This window comes from Sceloporus occidentalis, unplaced genomic scaffold (genome assembly GCF_023333645.1).
Source record: "Sceloporus occidentalis isolate IW3139 unplaced genomic scaffold, rSceOcc1.0.p SCAF_5, whole genome shotgun sequence".
Lineage (NCBI taxonomy): Eukaryota > Metazoa > Chordata > Lepidosauria > Squamata > Phrynosomatidae > Sceloporus > Sceloporus occidentalis.
This window is the reverse complement of record NW_028316985.1, coordinates 121141918-121167312: the sequence shown is the minus strand read 5'-3', so window position 1 is coordinate 121167312 and position 25395 is coordinate 121141918. Positions and strand designations below refer to the sequence as shown.

Here is a 25395-nt window from a genome sequence, read left to right as displayed (position 1 = left end):
GTTCTTGCACCAAGTGTACTTCTCAGACGTGTGTACTTGGTCAAGGGACTTTGGTTTTTCTTCACTGCGCATGAGTTTGTAAAAATCACAGTAATTTACACAGGCTTTCTGATATCACTATCACCTTTAAAGAACCAAAAACACACAGAAAAGGCACTTTGGAAAGTCACACTCTCTTGGCTTCAGAAACAGTGTGTGCATGCCTCTCAAGCTGACTCATATCATCATCACCACACTATCATTGTCAAAGCTAGGGAGACTTGTTAGCATTAAAAGCACACAAAACACACTTTGGAAGGTGACACTCTCTCGGCTTCAGAAACATTAGTTGCACGCCTCTCAAGCTGACTCATCATCACCATCACCACACTATCATTGTCAAAGCAAGGGAAACTTGTTAGCAATTAAAAAGAATGCAAAATAAAATAAAAAAACCACGTGGCCTCTGGCCACTCACCACCTTCTCTTCTTCCTCCTCCTGCTGCCCCACTTCCTCTTCCTCCCTCCTCTTCCTCCTCCTGCTGCCCCACCTCCTCTTCCTCCCTCCTCTTTCTCCTCCTGCTGCCCCCACCTCTTCTTCCTCTTCCTTCTGCTGCCCCCTCCTGCTCTTCCTGCTCTTCCTTCTTCTGCTGCCCCCTCCTGCTCTTCCTCCTCTTCCTCCTTCTGCTGCCCCCTCCTCCTCTTCCTCCCTTCTCTTCCTCCTCCTGCTGCCCCCACCTCCTCTTCCTCATCCTTCTGCTGCCCCCTCCTGCTCTTCCTTCCTTCTCTTCCTCCTCCTGCTACCCCCACCTCCTCTTCCTCCTCCTGCTGCCTCCTCCTGTTCTTCCTCCCTCCTCTTCCTCCTCCTCTTCTTTCTTCTCCTCCCCCATCCTCCATGTGCCATGTGGCCTGGGGGCAGGACAGAGGAGGCAGAGGAGGAGGTGGGTGGTGCGGGGCCGAGTGAGGCCCCGCAGGGAGGTGGGGAGAGCAGCACGAGGCCCCACAGGGAGGCGAGGAGAGCGGTGCGAGGCCCTGCTGGGACGCAGGGAGGGTCATGCGGGGCCCCGCAGGGAGGCGGGGAGGGCACCGCAGGGCCCCGTGGGGAGGCGGGGAGGGCGCCGTGGGGCCCTGCGGGGAGGTGCCGCGGGGCCTCGTGGGGAGGCGGGGAGGGTGCTGCGGGGCCTCACGGGGAGGCGGGGAGGGCGCCACAGGGCCTCGCAGGGAGGGCGCCACAGGGCCTCGCAGGGAGGGCCGCACGGGGCTTCACCCTTTGCCTCCTCCACCCCAGGCCATGCGGCCCTCCTCTTCCTCCTCCGCTTCCATTTTGATTTTCAAAATGGCAGTGAAGTCTCACGTGACCTTTCCCCTCCTGGGAAAGGTCACACGATACTTCGGCCGCCATTTTGAAAAACAAAATGGCGCCCGGAGCAGCGCGGAAACGGGGGCAATCAGTGGCAATCAGCAGCAGGACTGCGCGGGGGCCAGCGGAAAGGCCTTGGTGGGCCGGATCCGGCCCACAGGCCGTAGGTTGCCGACCCCTGGCTTACAGCATGTTACTATATACCTCCATTCAGTACACTGGATCCAGGGTATTCCAGAAAACAAAGGTTTGGATTTGAGCACCAGGGAAAAGACAGAAGCAAAACCTGGGATACAAAAGGACATGGAAGGAGAATTTGAAATTATTTTTGGTGACATACCCTAAAGACACAATATCCAGTCTGATTTCAGAAGCCAAGCAGGATATGGCCTGGTTAGTACTTGAATGGGGCCCACCACAGAGCACCATGTGCTTTATGCTGTATTTCAGAGGAAGGTAATGGCAAACCACCTCTGAGTATTCCTTGCCTAAGAAAACCTTAGGAAATTCATGGGACAACCTAAGTCAACAAGTAACTTGAAGGCACATATATACACGCACAAGGCTATGCTTGTTAATATCCGGAGCATCATTTTATTTTGGGTTAATATCAGCAAGAAACTTAACTCTACGACAAACCATACAGATAGATTTTATTAAATGACATACTGATTGACTTTTCCTTGCCATCAGGGTAAGCTGAGACAGGGCTGGTGCTACAGCAGTGCCTAGATGCTGTAATGGGCTGGATGGGGGGGGGGGGGTCAATTAACTGAAGATGAATCCTGATTGAAAACGGGGGCTATGTGAATTGGTAGCTCTTTGATATGGGAATTAAGCAAGCAAACTGCCCTGGATAGGATTGAACTCCTCCTCCAGGAGTAAGTACAAAGCTTGGAAATACTCTTAGGTCCATCTTTGCTAGTAGAATTCCAGATTGACTCCATGGCTCTCAGTGCTTGGGGCCAGGTTCAGGTGTTCCATCAGTCATGGCTTTCTTGGACAGGGACAACTTAGCCACAGCAGTCCATGCACTGGCCACTTACTGATTAGACTACTGTAATGTTCTCTGCATAGGGTTACCCTTGACAATGATTCAGAAGATGCAGCTAGTGCAAATTGAAGCAGCTAGACTGCTGAGAATACAATATAGATACCCTATGATACTAATTTTAGAGGAACTGCAGAAACTGCCAATATACTGCCAGTATGAATTCAAAGGACTTTAAATCTTCAAAGCCCTAATAGTCTGGAACCTTGTCAGTTGAAGGAACATATCCCCCTATACATACGTACCTGACAACTGAGGTCTGATGGAGGGTCCTCATCTGTGTCCCACCAGAAAAGGCAACTCACTGGGAGATCAGAGATAGGCCCTTCTCTGTGGATCACCCCAGCTGTGGAATTCCCTCTTCTTAGAGGCCTGATTGGAGCATCACTAGTGTTATTCCACCAGCAAGTAAAACATGACTCTTCACTAAAGCTTTGGGAGCTTAATTAATTTCACTCAAACTTACACAAGTAATTTTTAATTCTTTAACAGGTTTCACACTGCCTTAAGTGTTAAATGGTTTAATATGCTTTTAGTCTTCTTAAATTACTGTTTTAAATTGTGTCAAACTGTTAAAATTTATTTTATTATGCACTGGCCTGAAATCCTTGGATACAGAGTGGGATGAAAACATTTTTAAGAAATAAAAAATACAGTGTGCTTCCAATGAAAGTGTGCAAAGCAGGGTCTTGTGGATTATTGCTTGCAATGAGATCCACATATTTCTTCCTGGTGGCAACTGAAACATATGTACATTACTGTAGGCAAGAACTGAATGCTTCAGAAACAAAATTGTAAGAGCTCTTCTTTCAGAACCGCTAGCCACACTTCCTTGTAGAATACAGACTGTTTCCTTGGCTATAACTATTGTATTTGCTTTAGAATGTTTTCTGTATTTCAATAGAACTAACCAAAAATAAAAATTGGCTCAGAGAATCAAATATCAAGAACAGGTTACCTTCCTGCCCAAAACATACCAGCATCACTTATTAAAATAGTTATCAGAAATCACTGGTGGCTCAGATATCCTTTTCCTATACTTAGGTTACACTGCAACCATGCTGTGAAGAACAGTAATGGGAAAGTGCATGAAACTGAAAACTACATCTAGAGAGGGAAAAATATTTACAATTGTTTGTTAGTCTGGTCAAAAAACAGACTTTGTGACAACTGGGAAGCCGCATCAGGAAGCAGGTTTTCCCCCCAAGTCAAGTTAACGTTTATTGTACTAGCCAAAGGCCATGACAAAATGAGCTTATCAAAAAGCATAAAACATTTAAAACAAAAGGCACAGAATACAAAGGACAAAAAAATGTCCCAACATTTAGTGTGCTGTTTAAATAGTTACCTGTTAAAAAGGACAAAAGGAAAAAGAGACATCTTTCCTGGATATTAGCAATATAGCCATACAAAAAGCATAATAGACCAGTGCGTTCTCTTTCTAATCTTTTTTGCAGCCATGGCAAAAAGAGCCACTCTATGTGTTACATAGTCATTGGAATCACTCAAAAGGGATTGGGCCGAATCAACAGTAGAGCTCCCACTTTTGTTTAACAACAAGGGTGTTAAAAATTTCTTTCTAGGGTTGCTGTACAATGGACAAATTAACAAGTAGTGAACAATATCCTCCACCTGAGGCTGACTGCAGATGCATAGTCTGTTCTCAAAAGGCACTTTGTTGTAGTGTCCGTCTAGAACTGCAGTAGGCATTACTTGAAGTCGTAGCTCAGTGGATTAAATATTTCTCCAACATTTTTTACTCTCATTCCAGCCCTTCTGAAGCAGTCTGGATGGATAAAGATTCTTCTAATTTCCCTGAGTGGCAACCAGTCACAGCCAATGAGATAAAATGTTTAATCGCTTCACTGAAACCCAAGAAAGCTCCAGGAGAGGATATGCTTCCTTCAGAACTTTTCAAAGAATATGCTGAATGGTGGTCTCCCATCCGTGCTAATCTATTTACTACAATAAACAAAATAGGACAAATGCCTCATGGATGGAAGGTGAGCATTGTTTTTCTAATCCATAAGAAAGGAGACAGGAATGATCCAGAAAACTACCAGCCAATCAGCTTACTTGACATTACTTCAAAGCTATATGCCCATCACTTGCTTTTCAAGTTAACGGACTGGCTACAAAATAAGCAAGTCATATATGAAGAACAGGCAGGATTCAGAAGTAGATACAGCACTATAGATCAGTGTTTTATATTAAGCCATAAGTATACCAAGGAAAATAAGAAACATGTCCATGCTGCTTTCATTGATCTTGTTGTTTTCGATTCTATTAACAGAAATAGATAATGGGAAAAGCTACACAGCTTAGGGATTGATATCAGACTTTTAAGATTGATACGGGAACTATATAGCCATACAAAAATCATAATAGACCAGTGAGCATTCTGCGTAAATATTACCTGGAATTTGATATCCTGAAGTGTAACAATTATTGTGTGGAGAAAAACATAGATAGATAGATAGATAGATAGATAGATAGATAGATAGATAGATAGGTATTTGTTCATTTAAAATGTCTGTTTTCTGTGCAGAAAATGAGTTTCCTCTCCAGAAAACACTATTTCTCTCCAGAATAATTTCTATGTAACATATCAGGAGATCTGAAAGCAGGAAGAACACTGTGATGGAATATTTGTTTTATCACACAGCAGGAAAAAAAGTATGGATTACTTTGATTATTCATCCTCCCATGTGTTTTTTTCTTTGATAATACTTGTACGCCCCAAATTTTATTCCTTATACAACTTTCAATTAATATCTTGAAATCCAAAGAACAGAATGGGAAATAACATGCATACTACCTCCTGAAAATGAAAGAATAAAAACACTTGGATCTTGAAAAGATAAACAGAGGTCACATAGTTATGAAAGAACACTACTTATCACTGCAAATAAATATTGTTCCTTATACTAATGCCGGAAGATCAACACATTTAAAATAGAATCTGGCATATCAGACCGCCAAGACCAGATGCAATTCGCCCCATGATCTCCAAGGAACTGAAAAAAGAATTGGCTCAGCCACCAGCAAAACCAGGAAGCGTTCCAAAGTGTTTGAAGGCCAATTAAGTATCCATAGCTAATGAGCAAAGGGGGAGAGGATTATAGATTTTCAAGTACATGTCTAGGTCTAGCAAACAGAAAGTTTTGATTCTGTTCTCTGCCTTATCCCAGAGGTCCAGACTCAGAAGTACGGAGTCAAGAAGTTGGCCTCAAATGTAAAGCACTTTGAGTACAGCCTAGGAACTAAAAACTGGTCTAAATGACTTGAATCTGGGTTGCCAAAGAGGTCAGACAACAGATTTCTCCTACTTAAATATGGGGTGCTGTTTGTGTAACCTAACTGCTACCTCTTCCTACTCCTTGTTACATTCATTCGAATTTTAATTAGCTCACTGCATTTTTCTGTGAAGAAAGAGCACTAGAAGCAGGAATAGGGTCACAGCTTCTGTCTTCTCCTTTTAGCCTTGCTGGACTACACTGGTTTCAGGGGAAGGGGACAAAAGCCCAGATCAGGCAACAGCAGTAATAGAGTAACCTTGGGCTACCTGCAACATGGGGATTCTCTCTCAGATATAAAAAGGCAAAAGCTTGAAAACTGTTCCAACAATTTGACCATGGTTTCTACTTCATTTACTGATTTGAAGTCTATGCCTAATGTGGAGATACCTTTCTTGCTCCTACTGTTTCTGCCACTAGCACAAGGAATCTCAGCCTTCAGTCCTCCAGATGTTTTTGCCTTCAACTCCTGGATGCCCTAGCCAGCATGACCTTTGGTAAGGGATTCTGGGAGCTGAACTCCAAAACATCTGGTGGATCAAAGGTTAAGAACCATTGTTCTAGCAATTCTTTCTTTTATAATGATTTGACAAGAATAGGATGAATTTTGGTAGCACCAGCAGATTAGATCCAATACCTTTAAATCAGAGGTAGTAAAAATGCAGCCCGTGGACCCCAATTCTATGGATGCTGAAACTCCTCACCAGTGCCCCAAAGCCTCCAGTTTTTAGAAAATAATCAGCACAGTTTGTGGACAATTTCAGAACCCAGGCCATGCAGAAAATGTGAAAACATACAAAATACCTTACACCCACAAGCACCCTAGCATTCCAAATAGCTCTGTATAGTGTGCCCTTAGCATACGCGGGGGATTCATTCCAGACCCCCCACGTACAGGAAAAATGCTTATGCTTAAGTCCCATTCATTTCTATAGTGGCGTGCTCCCATACACACAACATTTTGTTCTCCTGGGCTTGCCATACACGTAAGTTTAAAGCCGCATACGGCAAGCCTGCATATGTTGTGGGCAGACTGTACTATTCCATATACCTCCACTTTCTTTCTCAGTTCCTCTCAAATCAGTGAGAGGAAGTAACAGAATGTTTGGACTTGCTGGGGGAAGGGGCAGACCACAGAGGGAGGGTTTGGGGAAGAAATGGGCCCTGCCCACACATTTGCTCATCCCTTCTGTAAATACAGTATGCCCTCCCTTTGCCATGGGACCAAGATTCACAGATTTACTTATCTATATTTGAAAAAATATCTTCTCCCTATGCATTTTCTAGACCCTCCAGTATGATTCTTGGTATGCTTCCAGTAGAAGGACCTAAAAACACCTAGAGAGGTGTTCTCTTTAGGAATCTCTAGACCCTCCAGTGTGATTCTATTGTCCTCCAGTGTGATTCTATTGAGCAACTCTGTCTGCCAAAAATCATTCTTTTCAATAGGATTCCTTATGATTTGTGGTTTCATGTTTCCACAGTAAGCCCAGGAACATACTGTATATACTCATGTATAAGTCTAGAAATGTTAGTTAACAAACTGAGACAAAAAAAAAACCCTCAGTCAACTTATCCACGGGTCAACGTAAGTACTGCACTTTAACTCTTATATTAAAAAAGAACCATCCCCTGGTTAAAGACAAGAGTATAATCTGTCCTGGAAGCACTGATCCCCCTCTACTCTCTCATCCATCCAGCCTTTAGTGTGAACACAAACAGTTATGCCTGCTGGAATTTTGTAAGTTCTTTGGCATTGTTTTCTTTTGCTTCATCCTTTAGATCCTTTGTTACATGATCCTAAATTCCACCCTCGACTTATCTATGGGTCATATCAAAATCCATTATTTTGGCCCCCAAACCTGTCCTCAACTTATAGTCAAGTATATACAGTATCTCCTGCACATACAGGGTTCATATCATACATGAGCTTAAATACAGCTGTTAGTCTCAATGAGAGTAGATCTATTTATAATGTGGTGAATTTCTTCAAAACTGTCAAGGAGTTAATAAGTTCTCACATTATGTCCTATATACAGGTCTCGACCACACAGAGGGTTGTAGAACCCAGCACAAATCTTGTAATTTCTAAACTTGCCTCACAATAATTTATATTTACAAGTTGCATCTCCCTTATCTGAAATGCTTGGGACCAGAAATGTTTTCGATTTTTTCCAGATTTTGGAATATATGCATATACATAATGAAATATCTTGGGGATGGGACCCAAATCCAAACATGGAATTCATTTGTGTTTCGTAATCAGCTTATAAACATAGCCTGAAGGCAATTTTAGACATAATATTTTAAAATAATTTTGTGCATGAAACAAAGTTTGTGTACACTGAACCGTCAGAAAACAAACGTGTCACTATCTCAGCCACCCTTATACACATAGCCTGAAGGCAATGTCACTATCTCAGCTACCCATGTGAATGATTTTAGCGTATTTTGGATTTTCAAATTCCAGATAAGGCATACTCAACCTGTATCATAATATAGTGCTAGAGGCTGGATTGTCACAGTCATATTCAGTGGCCACAATCAAACAGAATAATAAACCAGAAATGCAAAGAATTTTGGATGATCCAGTTTGGGTGTACTGGCCCAACTGCACTTGTTTGGACCACTCCACCAGTGGGACTATCTCAGCTACCAACAAAACAAAACCTTTCCCCATTATAAAAAAAACCCCTAGGCCTGTTACAGACAGCCAAAATAAAGCTGCTTCGAGTCACTTTGGAGGTATGGTATTTCAATGATACATGCGTCCTAAGAATCCAAAGGCCGCACCAAAGCCACACTCCAGTCCTAAGGACTGGAGTGCAGCTTTGGTGAAGCTTCCAGACTGTTAGGACTGAAATCATTGAAATACCATACCTCCAAAGTGACTTGAAGCAGCTTTATTTTGGCTGTCTGTAACAGGCCCTAGACTCTCCACTTGTTGCACCTCTAATCAAAGTCTGAAGACAGATTTTGATGCTGGTTACAATTTTTCCTTTGAAAGTCAGGGCCAATTCACATATAATAGAAAGTATTTGCTTCCTGGTTATTTTAGCCACTCTGGCCAGAAGAACGTACCAAATCGTGATCTTGCAATATGTGATGCAATATGTGATTCAAAACTGTCCAATGCAACCAGTGGTTACATGCTGCTAATTTCTGTCAAGGTAGGTAAATTAAAGGTTTTCAGAGGCAATTAATTTGTCTAATCGATGAGAAGTACACCTCTTCCATGCTTAAGGGTAAAAGCAGGGATGCTAATCCCTGTCAGCAGATAAGTGAGGAACAGTAGGAGGCAATGAATTCATGTCAAGTGCAGTGGTGTTACTTTATAAGTGCAGTGTAGGAGATTTCTCAGGTTCAGCCCAAAATTTGACAGTGATCTCAGGCACCAATGCTGAATAGAGGTAGTGTGTTCACCTGCTCTGCACCTACTAAGCTACCATGCTGCCTCACAGGTACAGTGGCAAACATTATCTTATTGCAAATGTTGAAGAGATGCAAATGCCAGTCCACTTGGCTTTTGTTTATGACATGGGGGAGGAGAGCCATTTTGTTCATTGCTCAAGCAGAAAACATCCTGGATTTGCCTTGGCATGTGGCATAAACAATAAAAGGGGATGGTGGAAAGAGCATACCTCTGTGTTCTGGAACCGTAAAAAAAAAAAAAAAAAATCAAAGGAAGTGCCAGCTCAAAGCAAACCAAAGTTGTAAAATAACCTGTGATATTAAATTAACCACAATAATTGTTTAATTCACTGATATTGTTGTATATAGGTTGAGACTCCCTAATTCAAAATGCTTACCAGAAGTGTTTTAGCTTTTAGATTTTTTCAGGTTTTGGTATTTTGCACATATATATATATATAAATGGAGAAATTCATTTATGATTTGTATATACCTTATACACATTGCCTGAAAGTAATTTTATATGTAACATTTTTAATAATTTTGTTCTTGAAACAAAGTTTCAGTACATTGAATCCTATGAAAGCAAAGGTGTTGCTATCTCTGCCACCCATGTGGACAATTTTGGAGTATTTTGGATTTTGGAATTCCAGATAAAGGATATTGAACTAGTATAGTTGGGGGGAAAGAAATGCAAGAATGGGCAAGGAATAGAGAATTTGACAAGCAATTTGATTTAAAATTATCTCAAGTGCCACAGAAAGTTTCAAAATACAAGCAACATTAAGTTAAAGAGAATAACTACAAAATGGGATAAATGTTTGCATTTCCTTCCCTCTATTTCCATAGAGTTATTTACAATTGTGCCACAAGAGACATTGGCTGCTACCAAACTGAAGAACTGATGCAGCTTGACAAGGCTTTGGCTGTCATGGCTCCATCCTACAGAATCCTGGGATTTGTAGGATTTTGACAGAGAAGGCTTGATATCTCACAAAACTACAAATCTCAGAATTCCACAGTATTGAGCCTTAGCTGTTAAGCATTAATTCTACAATGTAGATGCAGCCACTCTTGGTGTGCTCAGAGCCCAGTCTTCTCTGCTGCCGTTTAATATAAAAGAAAGTAAAGCCATTTCTCACCTCAGTATTTCAGGAGACACAGCACTGGAAGTATTTACACGATTTTAGAAATTAATACTTATTAATATTATAAATGAGAGCCAGTGTAGTATAGTGGTTTGAGTATTTGACTATGATTCTGGAGACCATGGTTTGATTCCCTGCTTGGCCATGCAAACCCACTGGGTGACACTGGGCAGGTCACACTGTCTCAGCCTCAGAGGATGGCAAGGGCAAACCTCCTGTGAACAAATCTTGCCAAGAAAACCCAGGATAGGTTCACCTTAAGGTTGCCATAATTTGGTAATGTTTTAAAGGCACACAACGCACACAATATTATAAGCAAACACACTCATATTTTTTTAAAATGTGGTTCTGGAGCTAAACGCAGAGTAAACTTTGACTTACAATGGAGACAATTAATTCAAAATCTGCTGTCAGATCTGCTGTTATCCACGGGGGTCCTGGAACCAAACTTCAGCGTATAACAAGGGCCCACTGTATATATAGTCACCCATCCATTCTTGCAGACTTGAGATCCGCAGTCTTGAATATTCCATCATTTTCAAAGGGGCGCACCCCAGCAAAGTGTGCCCCCACAGCGCATGCCTTGCAGGCATGTGTCCCATTCAAGCCTATGGGCCTTGAATGTCAGCGAGTTTCTGTTTATGTGGGGGAAGGGGGTTCCAGAATGGATCCCCCGTGAAAACGGAGGCCCAACTGTACATACATACATAGGGCATTTTGGACCTATGTTTAATTTAAGCATTAAAATCAATGTTTAATTTTAATATAATATATACACACACGTATATTAACACATTTCAGTACGTAGAGAGGGCTTGTAGCACCTCTGAGACTAACTGAAATAAAGAAATTGGCAGCATGAGCTTTCATAGACTTCAGTCTTCCTCAGATGCATCTAAGGAAGTAGATTGAAATCTACGAAAGCTCATGCTGCCAACTTCTTCCTTTCAGTTAGTCTCAGAGGTGCTACAAGACCTCTCTATGTACTGATTTTACAAACTAAGACGGCTATATCTTTAAACACACTTCAGTTTTTGATTCTGTTGTGATAGTGTGCCTTTAAGTTGTTTTGGGCCCATGTTTAATTTAAATGATAAAATCAATGTTTAATTTAAATCATTCATATATATATATATATATATATATATATAATTTTAATGTTAAAATATTATATATATTTTAATGTTAAAATGTTATACATATATATTTTAATGCTAAAATGTTTATATATATATATATATATAATTATGTATTATTATGTATGTATATTATGTGTGTGTGTTTATGTAATGACTGTGTATTAACTATGTTGTAATGTTAAAAGGTTTTATGTGTGTGTGTGTGTGTGTGTGTACATATCATTAAGTATTATTACGTATGTACATTGTGTGTGTGTGTTTTATGTAATGACTGTGTTTTAACTATGTTATAATGTTAAAAGGTTATATATGTGTCTGTCTGTGTGTGTATCATTATGTATTATTATGTATGTACATTGTGTGTGTGTGTGTGTGTTTATGTAGCGATTGTGTTTTAACTATGTTGCAATGTTAAAAGGTTTTATAAATATATATATATATATGTATCATTATGTAATATTATGTATGTATATTGTTTGTGTGTGTGTGTGTGTGAGAGAGAGAGAGAGTTTATGTGATTGTGTTTTAACAATGTTGTAACCCGCCTCAAGCCCTGAAAGGAGGCGGGCAAGAAATACAATAATATATGTGTGTGTGTGTGTGTGTGTGTGTGTGCGTATGCATATGCATATGTATAGATAGATAGATAGATAGATAGAGATATATATTATTTCTGCAGTGTATTTTGAACCACAGATACCTGTGGTATATTATTATTATTATTATTATTATTATTCACACACACAGAGAGAGAGAGATACATCTAGCCCTCTATAATGAACCACGATTAACCCCACTGAGTGGAGAGAGAGAAATAAACAGCCAAGGGAGAGAGTGACCCACAAGGAGCCCAGCAGAAGGTGGAGGGAGGTTTGGACCAGATGCTGGTGGCAGTGGGATGGGAAGGGGAGAAGGCAAGAAAGAGGGAAGGGAGGGATGAGGGAGAGAGCAGAGAAGGGAAGGAAGGGGTCTACCTCCTTCTTCTTCTGGCTGCCCCCGAGCTGGACACAAAGGAAGAGGAAGAGCAGGCCCCACCAGGATGCCATGGCTCTCTTCCTTCCAAGGATACCTGGATGGAGAAGGAACGCCGTTATCCACGCTGGTTTCCCTCATCACCATCATCCTCGGCCCTGATTGGGCAGCCAAAAACGCAAAGTATTCCGGGAAATGTAGTCTCTTTGCTTTCCTCACGCAACCATATCCCCCCCCCCCCTCCATCTTGTGTGAATGGATGCATAGCCTTGGTCCCACTTTATTTTTTACCCATATCAGTGTGGCATTCCTGAATTTGGGACTTTCCTCCTTGCCTGGAAAGCAAGCCCTCTTTTGTTTTGAACTGCTCAGCCAGGGAAAACCAGCAGCAAACCTGAGACATCTGTGGTCCTCCAAAACACACACTGCAGAAATAATCCAGTTTGAGACCGCTTTAGCTGCTCTGGCTCAGTGCTAGGGAATTCTGGGAACTGTAGTTTTGTGAGACATTGAGCCTTCTCTGTCAGAGAGAGCTCTGGTGCCACAATAAACTATAGTTCCCAGGATTCCCTAGCACAGGGCAGTTAAAGCAGTCTCAGTGTGTGTTTTGGACCAGAGAAGGCTAAATGTCCCATGAAACTACAATTCCCAGAATTCCCCCAGCGTTAAGCCAGGGCAGCTAAAGCGGTCTCAAACTGGATTATTTCTGCAGTGTGGTTCAGACCAGGTTCCACATTTGATCTGTCAGGATGAAAGGTGGAGAAGAGAGCGACATTAAAGGCGCATCTACACTTTAGAAATAATGCAGTTTGACAACACTACTTTAAGCGCTCTAGCTCCATCCTATGGAATCCTGGGATTTGTAGTTCTGAAAGGTCTTCACAAGCCTTCACTATTAAAGCACAGTGCCTCGCAAAATTACAAATCCAACTGTAAGATGGAGCCATGGAAAATAAAGTGGAGTCAAACTGCATTATTTCTGCAGAATAGATGAATCCTTGGGTTTTTCTCCCAAATGGTATCCAGCATCCACTTCACTACTCTATAGAAGAAGAAGTGAGAAAGCAGGGCCAACCCAACCTCAGCCTATAAATCTGCAATTTTTAATGTTTGTGCATTTGTACATGTCTTCAGGTCACCTGTCGACTTATGTAGGTTTCATAAGGTTTTCTTAGGCAAGGAATACTCAGAGGTGGTTTTGCCAGTTCCTTCCTCTGAAATATAGCCTACAGTACCTCGTGTTCATTGGCCGTATCCTCTCATCCAAGTACTAACCAGGGCTGACCCTGCCTAGCTTCCAAGATCAGATGGGATCTGTGTTTTTTGTGTTAAGTCACCATTATAAGACCTACCACACCCAGCTACATTAAATCTGGTCATCACATGATCCTCATAACATTGCCTCTGTTCTTTTCTTCTTTGGCCCCATTTCCACTCATTCATTTGCCCTGGATAGAACTGGGCAGATCTGGTTGTCCTCATACCAAATCAACTCGGAAAGAAGTTCGTACCACTCTTTACCTTGACTGATGCAATTTGCCCCTCTGAAGGTCACATTTGAAGTATTGCTTTAAAATGGAGCCTCCTCTGTTGTCAATCAAATTCACTTCCGCTTTCATCAAAAGTGACATATCCTACAACCATTGGCCAAATGAAGGGTGCTTCCCCCCTCCTTTTTTTTTTACAAAAACTGGCGGCAGTGTGCGCACATTCTGTCAACTTGTCAAATTTAAAAACCTCCAGGTGTGTGTTGTGTGTATTTGGGTCACTACAGATTATAGCAACCCTAAAACGACCCCATCCTGGGGTTTTCTTGGCAAGACTGGTTCCGAGGAGATTTGCCATTGCCTTTCCCCTGAGGTTGAGAGAGTGTGACTCCCCAAAGTCATGGGTTTCCACATGCCAGCCTCTAGCTTCCCCTTCGCTTCCAGCCCAGCATTTCCTCATCTTTGGAACCTCTTCCCTACCATTCCCTTCAAGTCCAATGCCACCTCCAAAGCCCTTGCCTCCCCCCCATGCCATCCTCTTCCCATCACAATAATAATAATAATAATAATAATAATAATAATAATACCTCACCTCAGAATGCCATCTCTGCATCCTCTTTCTTTGCTTTCCCCCGATTGCCACCCCAGAATGCCTTGCATACACATATACATATGTAGCAAAAGCATTCACACATTGTATCAATTTGTCCAATTTAAAAGGAAACACAAGCATTCACATATTCTGTCACACACACACACACACACAAAATAATTTTTAAAAATACCACTTGCAAAGTGCCGTGCCCGCAGCAAGCAAACATAAGGGAAATGTAGCACAAGCAGACACATTCTATCAATATGTATCAACCTGTAGAACAAGGATTCCCACAATCTGTCAAAAATAAAATTACTAAAAAAGAGAGAGAGAAAAAGCTGCCTGTGAGAGAGGAGGCATGTTCGGCCCTCTGAACTCCCTCTGACCTAAATCCCTCCCCTGAACTTGATCCGATCATAACCGGTGCCAAGTTCACATTTGCTGGCAGGAGGGAAGAAACGGGTTTTCCTAAAAGACACGGGAAATAATCCACTTTCAGAAAAGCCGCTTTAAGGGGGATTTGCCCTGGATTGTGTGTGAAAGACCCTAATTCTGATGTGTTTAAACTGGTGCCAATGGGAACTTCCAACTTTTAATCTGGGTTACAATTCGGTACAAAAGGTAGTCTCAATGGCCTCTTTTCCATGCTTATCTCTTTTTCCTCTTGTGCGATCATTATTAACTGTCTTTCCCAGTTTTGAAAAGTCAGCCTACTATCCAGAACAGTTCTTCCCAAGATGTAGGGGACCAGCACTTTTCCCCCTCCAGTGGGCCAGGATCCAGTACTGTGTTTGTGTCCATTTAATTCATTTTTAATGTATTTTTCTATGTTTTTAATTGTATTGTTTTTTAATGTTGTGAAGCCACTCTGAGTCCCAGTTCTGGGAAAAGAGAGGGATACAAGGAATAATAATAATAATAATAATAATAATAATAATAACAACAACAACAACAACCAGTGGCACAGTGACCAGCTCTTTGTTTTTGTTGCCCATGGACTATCATTTTGTTGTTGTTATGTGCCTTCAAGTTAACTTCATGTTATGGTAACCCTATCTTACAGTTTTCTTGGCAAGATATGTTCCGAAGTGATTGGCCCTTGTTTACCTCTTCGCCAAAATGTGTGCTTTGCCTAAGATCACCCTGTTGGTTTGCATGGCAGAGCAATGTTTGAACCCTGGCCTCCCAACATCCTAGTCTAACACTCAAACTACTACATCACACTGGCTAGTGCTGTTCTAAAACATAATATCAGGGAAGGGAAGGATTGAAATATAGAGAATCATTAATGGTACAAAGCGATGGGAAAGATTTTATACAACAGAGTGTGGAAATTAAGTACACTGGTTTGAAAATCTTCAGAGAAACATACTCCCATGGAGTGTGGTGGTGTGTCCTTCTTTTGGAGGTTTTACAACAGAGGCTGGATGGCCATATGTCAGGTATGCTTTGATTAAGAGTTCCTGCATTCCTGCTGGGTGGCCCTTGTGGCCTCTTCCAGCTCTATGATTCTATATGACTTCACTCAAACATATGGTTCAAATACCTCTTAGTGCTGCTGCTCAGGATCTGTTGAGGGTACTTAAATGACAATAAGATGGACTGGAGGAGTTAGTGCTTTGTATCACCATCAGAGCTTATGACATTTATGTATGTCTTTACATTAAAGCTAACATTTTATTTATGTGAAATGGTCAAGTAAAGAACCGAAGGGTCCTTTTTGGTAAAGGTTAAGGTACAGCACTGACACTGACCCATGGAAATGCCAACCCAGACGTTTTGGGTCAATTTTAACCAAAATTTCTAGACTTATGTATGAAAGACATATGTAATTGGGACTACTCCTATCAAATCAGAACAGTCGGAACATATGGTACAATTTACTCCAAAGGAACAGTGCCCTGCCAATAAGCAACTGCAAGTCTTTTAAAAAACAAAATGCCTTGAATATATTTACTTATGTTTATTTGTCACCAAGTATCCCACTGCTTCTGGGTGAACCAACAATCCTCTTCCTTCCTGAAGTATCCAATAGGCCTGCTCTGGAGATCTGGAGCCTCTGGATCAGGCTTTTGGGACCACGGTACTGATTCTACATCTCCTGATTCCATGTTTGTTGAAACCAAAGTATACCACTGGATGCTGGCTTTTGATTTTAAGCTTTCTCTGTGGCAGATAATGTCAATAAGCCCTCCTTTGGCCATCAATCTGCTCAGTTTCCACTGGAATTTGCAGTGACTGTGTCAGAGAGCCACATTTGGAACTTGGTGAAGAAGCAAATTGAAGTTATGAGTAACATAATTTTTCATTCTGAATGATCTATGGTATCAGATCTCCTAGAATGACAAAGAAGTGAAATGGAGAATAAGCTGGAAGAAAAATTACATCTGGATTCATACCTAATGGCTGATTTTGTAATGGGAATATTAATCATGGTGCATCATATCTGAAGGAATAGCCCTTGACAAAGTACCTGAGAGCAAGATCAGATGTTACTGCCCTTACTTTCCACCAATCCTGAAGGCTTGTCTTCCTTGGCAGCAAGCTGTCATCAAGACATTTAACCAGGAACACTCAGTTTGGCAACCAGCAGACAGAACGAGCCTCCAGAAGATTCCTTGTCAACAAAACAGAAGTTGAAACTTTTGCCCAAATACATATATATCTCTATAGCCAGCAATCCCTCTGTTTCTTGGTGTATACCCTCCCACAGCCCCAATCTGGCAGGGACAGTTCTGAATAATGGACGTTACAATTACAATTGGTCAGCATACCTTATGCTAGAGTAGTATCCATATAAGAGCTGCATAATCCAAATGAAACATTAGCAAGTATTTGTGCTATGCTGTAGCAGTATACAATTTTAGCCACAGTGTTACCATTTTTAATACAGTACTATCAAAGACACATTTTTCTTGCTTTTTAACATGAGGATGGGCAGCTGTAAGCTGCCTGACATATTAAACTTCCTGCAGTGTCCATGCCTTTCTCTCTCAGAAGTAATCTATTAATGTTTCAAGAGAAGAAACTCCAGAGCTTAAACAATTACAGTATTTTTAAAAAGAAGTGCACTAAATAACTCATTATGGCCTGTTACAGACAGCCAAAATAAAGCTGCTTCGAGTCACAGTGGAGGTATGGTGTTTCAATGATGCATGCGTCCTAAGAGTCCAGAAGCCACACCAAAGCCACACTCCAGTCCTTAGGGCTGGAGCGTGGCTTTGGTGCAACTTCTGGACTCTTAGGATGCATGAATCATTGAAACACCATACCTCCACTGTGACTCGAAGCAGCTTTATTTTGGCTGTCTGTAACAGGCCTATGAAACCCAAACAAGGATGTAGGGGGGGGGGATATACTTGTTACTTTATTATTTTTCCGTTACTTTTTTTAAAAAAAGGACAAAAACCCCAGAAAAAAATGTTAAAATGAGGTAGAGGGAAGTCCCTTAAAATGCATCCCAAAGGCAACTGCTCAGCCTAGAGAAGTAATGATGAAAACAAGTCACTTGTTGCTTTGTCATACAAAAGAGTAAACAGCATTAGATGTTATTACCTCATTTTGCAAAAGCAGCAGGTAGAATCTACAATGGCAGTTACAAATGTGTAATCTAGAGAAAGTTATATAGTCATGACTGTTACATAGTCATGATCCCTATGTAGCCCCTACTTTAGTAGCTACATGGGAACCATAAAAGCCCTCCAGTTCTACTTCCTAAGCAATAGATGTTGTGATCAACGGAGTTCTGTTCCCCTGGGAAACATTTAGCTAATATTCCCACTCACCCCCGTTGTGCAATATCTGGCACAAGGGGGAGTTATCAAGGGCCCTGTCTCTGCCTGTTGAAATAAAAATGGCTCATGGGAGCATGTGAGAATATTAGTTACCTGCTTCCCAAGTGATGGGGAACAGATCCCCATCATTCACAGTGGCTGCTGCCCAATAATTGAGGATGGAGAGGGGGGGTTCAGCCCAAAATTCATAGTTAACCATGGTGCTTGTGCCCACATATCTCCTGAAATTAATGTGTTACAGGTAATGCTGCAAGTTCCAATGCATTATTTCTGACCTCTGTTCCCAGTCCACGTTCCTGGAGCCAATTTACATGAGAGTTCCTTCCCTTTATTGCAATGCCTGGGTCACACATAAGATATACTCATGGCTGTCATGTTCATACTAATCTTGTCTTTATATTCTGGATTTTTGAAAACAGCTGCATTGACACTGCAAAATTAGTGCAGTTTGACATTGCTTTAATTGCCATGTCTCAATCCTATGGAATTCTGGAGTTTGTAGTTTTGTTATATATTTAACTTTCTCGGACAGAAAAAACCCCTGCAAATCCCAGGATCACATAGAATGGAGCCATAACAGTTAAAGTGATGTCAAACTGCAGTGTAGCAGCAGCCATAAAGATGCATTCTATTTCATGAAATACTGGTTTAAAATAAACCAACACTGGACAAGTGGTTTAAAAAATCTCTGATGCTACTAGGACTGACATAAAATATTCTGGGATTAACAAAATGCCATATGGATCTGTAAAATAAAACCAGAAGAGACGGGAACAAAATCAGATGCTTTTGGATTTTACCATCAGTATGGATGAGCCCAGTACTGGAAACCCTGTGACTGAAAAGAAATGTTGTTTTACCATTGTCTGCGCAGTGTGCCAATACCAAAGGCAACATTTATATATCTAATCCCAAGACTGCACTGCTGACATCTGTCTTGGAGCCCATTGAGGTATCCCAGCAGACTTCTTTATCTTGAGTAACTAGGACAATGTCTATTTATTTTGTCTTTTATTATTTGTTTCATTACTTACTGTGTATTGTTTTCTTTTACAACTTTGGCCAGAGTCCATGGTGGGCTGAAACATGTGCAATATAATTAAATATTCACATTTCCTACATTCTGAGGCTTGCTGTTCTTTTCATTTGATGTTCACATTCTGACATTTTATTCTGTTCGTGTATGCTATTGTTGCGATGTCTTATTTGTTAAAATTCAATACATTAAAAAAACAATTTACTGGCAAGGATTTGAGATTACGTACATGACTACAATCCTTTTCCTGAGTACTTGAGGTAATAGGTAAATATAAAAATAAATTTTAAATATGTGTGTTGCTAAATCAAATGAGAAAGAGGAGCTTTACAATTATCTAAGTTGCATTCCACAAAATGTCAACTGTCTCCCCTCCCATGTTCCCCTTACAGATGGTGTTGGGATACACTATCACTATCTCTGAACCATAGCTATGTTGGCTGGGAGACCAATGGGAACTGGAGCTCAGTAAACCTGAAGGTCTATGAGTTCCTGACCCCTGCTCCAGGACATGAAGACCAACCTGAGACATAATTTCCACACATGGCAATGGGAATTTACAAGCACCCTTGGCAAACAAAAGTACTTTGTGCTTAAATACAGAGATATATTCCTCTTAATTGCTTCTTCATAGCTCAATAGCCTTTGAAGAGATGATATGTATACTGCCAATACAACGCACAGTTATAGGGTGCCTCCACATGGTCAAATAATGCAGATTGACACCACTTGGAAGGACAGCTTTGAAAGAAATAGGAAAGACCCTAAAGAGCAAAGATGTACAAAAGTTAGAATCGTACAAGCTATTCTGTTCCCTATCACCATGTATGGATACAAATACTGGACAGTGAAGAAAGTGGATTAAAAAAAATCAACTCATTTGAAATGTGGTGCTGGAGAGGAGTGCTGGGGATACTGTGGACAGCCAAAAAGACAAATGGGTCCTAGAACAGATCAAATTTGAAATCTCCCTGGAAGCCAAGATGATTAAACTGAGGCTGTCGCACTTTGGCTCCGTCATGAAAAGGCATGACTCACTGGGGAAAAAAATAATGCTAGGAAAGGTGGAGAGAAGTGGAAAGAGAGGAAGGCTGCATGCTAGATGGATGGACTGTATTAAGGAGGTCACAGATATGGATTGACAGGTACTAAACACAGGGATGCAGCCAGGATTTTAGGAAGGGGGGGGGGGGTCCAGACTAAGTGCCACCATTATAATGGGGCTTGGGTGTGGCGGCGCAGCAGCATACACCATTCATTTTTCTAATGGAAGGGGGGGGTCCAGACCCCAAGAAGACCCCCCTTGGCTACGTCCCTGCTAAACAGACTGTGGAGGACAAGTAGTCTTGGAGATGTCTCATCTGCAGAGTGACCATGAGTCAAGATTGCCTCAAAGGCAGTTAACAACAACAAAACCCCTTACAAATCTTAAGATTCCATAGGATGGAGCTACAACACTTAAAGCGGTGTCAAACTTTATTTAGCAAGCTTACGTTTTTGGACAATTCCCTGAATCTCCTTGTCGGTACAGCAAAAGCAATGCTGGGGGATTCTGAGATGTGTGATCCAAGAAAGTAACTTTTCCAACTCTGAAAATTAAGTGACAGACAGAAATCATGCATAAAAACCTTGCATCACTGTCTTGAAATGGGACACGCCAAATGCAGGTTAAAAACTGCATTTGCTAATCTGCAAACTGAACAAATGGAGTGACTCTCCCAATAAACTCTTTGTCTAGGATACTGTTTGGTCTCAGGCCATCCCTGGCGATTGTTAGGCTAAAGGAGGCAGCTTGAAGACTTTTGCTATGAAACAAACTTGTTACAAAATGGCCTTAATCTAATTTAAGGTCTATTGGTCGGCTCCTGAAGTAATCAAATGAAAATATACATATGTGCAAAAGTTAGAGATTCGGTTTGGATTAGGAAAAACAAATCGACTGCCATACTACAAACGGCATAACAAGCGGGAGGATTAACTTTCAGAAGAGCTTGCCAGCTTATCATTATGAGCAGAAAAAGCTGAAAAGAACTGGAATAATACCTAAAATAATGTCCATGAGGGGGGGAAAACATCCACAGTATAAAAAGGACTCACTTATTGCCCCAGTACCAAAAATAACTAGAAAATAAACTTGAAGAAGCAATTAACATGGATGGCATTCTCACAAAGTTTTAATTGACACTGGAACTTTTCCAGGTCCTATTGGATAAGTAAGGCACTAAAATGGTTTTACCTGAACTTTAGAAGCATTAGAAAAAAATCAGATATGCCAGCCCTGATGATCATTTTGAAAGGTGGCTAGCTGATATCTATTAAATAATTTAACAGTTTCATTTGTCTATAACAGATGCCACTTTAAGTGACTACACTCTGATATAAACATATATTTTTCAAGGAGCCATGGTTGCAGATGAAAAGGGAACGGTGGAAGGCCAGTGGTTAATTTCTGGAAGAAAAATGATGTGATATATCCCTCTAGCATGCCTGGCAGGCACACCATGGACCGAGAATACTAGAGTGCTAATCCTGATGGAGTATAGATTGCAGCTATGAGAAGGCAAATGAATTCTGTACATGCTTGAAGTTATTATTTATATAGTTACTTCACACATTCCCAAGATGGGTTATCTATTCTGAAAAAATGATTCTGACAGTAAGATTTTGCTGCTGAACTCAGAGGCACTAGGATAATAAGAAAAATCATTCTGGATCATACCTAGGGTTGTAAAGCATTTTTTGTCATTTTGGACCTTCTAGTCAAAGCTAGCTATCTCAGCATAGTGAGATCCATGGTATCACTAGGAGGTGCGGTGGTACAGACTGCACTGGGTGACATCCCAGAGGGGACGCCACTGAGTGAGATAGCAGTTTGATGATTTTCCAATTCCAGCAAGAGATTCTGTCTCAATGGATGAGACACATCCCACAAAAATTGCCTTCAGAGTTTCTGCAGATGCTGTGAATGAGTCACAGAGGGAAGCCGGACAGGCTAAAGGGTCACCATGTCACAAACAACCCGTTCAGTGCAAATACTTTTACTACAAAAGAACTTTTACTGCATTTCCCAGCACCACACATTTTTACTGAAATATGAAAAAACTACTTGAGAAAAATAAGAAATGTGCAGCATCTTAAAGACTAACCAATTTTTATTTTTTGCGTGAGCTTTCTTGGATATAAACCCATTTCTTTGGATGCATCTGAAGAAGTGGGTTTATATCCAGGAAAGGTCATGCAGAAATAAAAACCAGTTAGTCTTAAAGCTGCTGTCATATTTCTTTTCTTCGCCCACTCCTCCTTTTTATGCTGCAAGAGACTTGACACAGCTATTTCTTTGAAAACTACTTGAGAAAATGTGTCATTTACTCCAAGATCAACAAAGGGGGCTTGTATCAGGGAGAATTTGTTTTAGCTGTCTTGTTTACAGTGTGACAACAGAACAATAGCACCCTCCTGTTTATGTTCTCTAGCTTTACGTGAAGGCCTCTTCTATTTCGTTGAAAGTGTTATCCATCTTAGTTGGACCTTCTGAGGTCTGATTAAGACTTGATGCTCCACAGGGTTCATGGCTGAATTTATTCTGTGAGTATTCAATCTAGAACACAGTTTTTTCAGTGTTGGTTGGGTCCTTATGTTGGCTACCTCATTCCCTCCTTCTGTTCAGACAAATGAAGCCAGACACAGGGATTGTGGTTAGAAAAACTCATTTTTAGGGCTGTTACAGTTGGAGGACCTTCCTCCTGACAGACCCCTCTCCTTCTCCTAGGGCTCTGGATTTTGTTGATTCTTGATAAATAAGGCCTGGGATTTCTGGTAACATGCTGCTGATTCATTCCACTATTGTTTCTCGTCCAACAAACAGTTTGGATGATGAATCCTCGCACAGAATCGCTGACCATTTGCTTGACCCAATTAGCTGGGTCCTCTGTGCTCTTCTTCTGTGCATTCCTTCAGTGCTTGGAACATTAGGTCTGAAAATTAAATCAATAATGTTAACCATTAGAAACTGGAAAAGTAGTTCATGAGTATAAACACTATCAATTGAAATAATCTAATTTGTTCAGTTAACATTTATTAATTCACTAATGAAACTATTAATATTGAGCCAGGCCATGGGATTTACAGAGAATACCATGGCAGTTGTACTGATGACCTCAGGAGAACACATTTTGGGGTGAAAAAGGCCATCCCTTCTGAAGGTGGATTGGGGCTGCAGCAACTGCATGCCCCAGCCCCAATCTGCCTTGAAGTTGGTCAAAAAAGGAGTGCCTCCTTTTTGAGGTGGCAAAAAGGCGGTTTTTCCCATCCACTGTCCTCTGTGTTTGAATCTATCCATCTGGTTTGTTTGGTCTTCCTCTCTTTCTCCACCCTCTATGTTTCCAAGCATTATCATCTTTTCTAGTGAGTCATATCTTCTTATGATATGGCCAAAGTACAACAGCCTCACAGTCATTTTGGCTTCTGGGGATTATTTATTTATTTATTTATTTATTTAGTGCTGTAAAATTTACACAGTACTTTACATAAAGTAGATAAAATAGACATAAAACCTGCCAGACAGCGTACAATCTACAAACCAAACAAAGGCTTGGTACAGACGGTCCAAAAGCAGCATGCTGCCGCCGATACTAGAATTCAGGAGCATGTAGCAACCACACGCTCCCGAACCCTAGTGCATATGGGAACTGCCATAAATGCGCGGCCCCACCCACATGGGGCACACGTCCATGATGCAAGCACTGCGCAGTGTGTATATGTCGCTGCACTTGCATCATTGATGCACCACAGTTCACTAATGGTGCACTGATGGTGGCACCCGCATGTGCCCAAAAGAACCCACTTTTAGCGAGTTCTTTTTGGAGTGGAGGGAGCCCGCACAGTTTGGTTGCTGCAGGATCTCTTCAGAAGAAAAATGGGCAGTGCCAGACCACCCTTTTGGAGTGGTCTGTTGAGCCCCAAAGTTATAAAATTAAGGTATCACATAGCAAAATACAGACTACTATAAAAGGATACAAACACAAGGAAAATGTTAACTACCGGCAAAAAGTTCAGATCCAATTTTCTCTTATACCTATTTGTCTTTTTAGCTGTTCATGGTATCTGCCAAGCTCTTCTCCAGCCCCACATGTCAGATGATATGATCTTCAGCTTTCTTCACCATCCAGTTCTTATAACAATACATAGTAATAGGAATTATGATGGCATAAATAATCCTAACTTTAGTGTTCAGTTATATATCTTTGTGGGATTTTGTCTTTCTTTCTTCTTTCCTAGTTGCCCTTTCTAGTCCTAGTCTCCTTCTGTTTTCTTGACTGCAATTTCCATTCTGGACAATGATTGATCTAAGATATGAGAAATCTTTAACTATTTCAATTTCATCATCATCTATACTGATTTTTTAAATATCCTCCATGGTCTTTATTTTAGTTTTCCTAGTGTTCCACATTAAATTTGCTGTTGCACTTTCTTCTTTGACTTTACTCAGTAAGGGCTGAAACAGATGGACCTAACACCATCCCTTTGATTGCTAGATCAGTGCTGCGGCAACCACAAGCTGTGGCCCTGATCCAGTGTTTTTCTGGCCCAAAAAGAAGTGGCAAAATGCTGCTCCTTTTTCGGCTGGAAAAAAGCCCCCCTTCAGCTGCTTTCATGGCTTTTCAGCAATTCTGCAGTGTGCCGCATTTAAATGCCACACTGCCAGAGCGCTGAAAAGCTGCCCCCCCATGTGGGCAGTGTGGTGGTGTGACACCGGTGTCAGGGCATGTATCGCCTGTACACCACATCCCCATGCCACCTGGAAGCTGGTCTATTGTGCCAGTCTGTACAGACCATAATTGTTCAAAGTCTTTGTTATTATCATCTAATCTTATGGTGTCATCTGCATAGCTTAGGCTGTTGATATTCCTTCATCAGATCTTCACCCCTCCTTTCTTTGAATCTAAACCTGTTTTTCATGTAATATTTTCTGCATATTAATTGAGCTAACAGGGGGATAAGATCCATCCTTGTCTAACTCCCTTTCCATTTGGGAACCACTCTATTTCTTCTTATTCTGTTCTAACTCTAATGTCTTGTCCTGAGTACAGATTACACATCAGGCAGTCAAATGTATTGGCACAACCAG

The 25395-nt window shown here is 41.2% G+C and overlaps 1 protein-coding gene across 1 annotated transcript in view; it reads right to left on the bottom strand.

The window, feature by feature from the left end:
- The window catches only part of LOC149312754 (dolichyl-diphosphooligosaccharide--protein glycosyltransferase subunit TUSC3-like), a 165808-nt gene extending 153306 nt beyond the window's left edge, over positions 1-12502 (bottom strand). Inside the window, exon 1 of the mRNA XM_089526981.1 lies at positions 12359-12502. Coding sequence (XP_089383107.1) covers positions 12359-12430 — 72 coding nt within the window. The 5' untranslated portion in view covers positions 12431-12502. The remainder of the gene's footprint in view (positions 1-12358) is intronic.
- Between the last annotated feature and the right edge of the window lie 12893 nt (positions 12503-25395).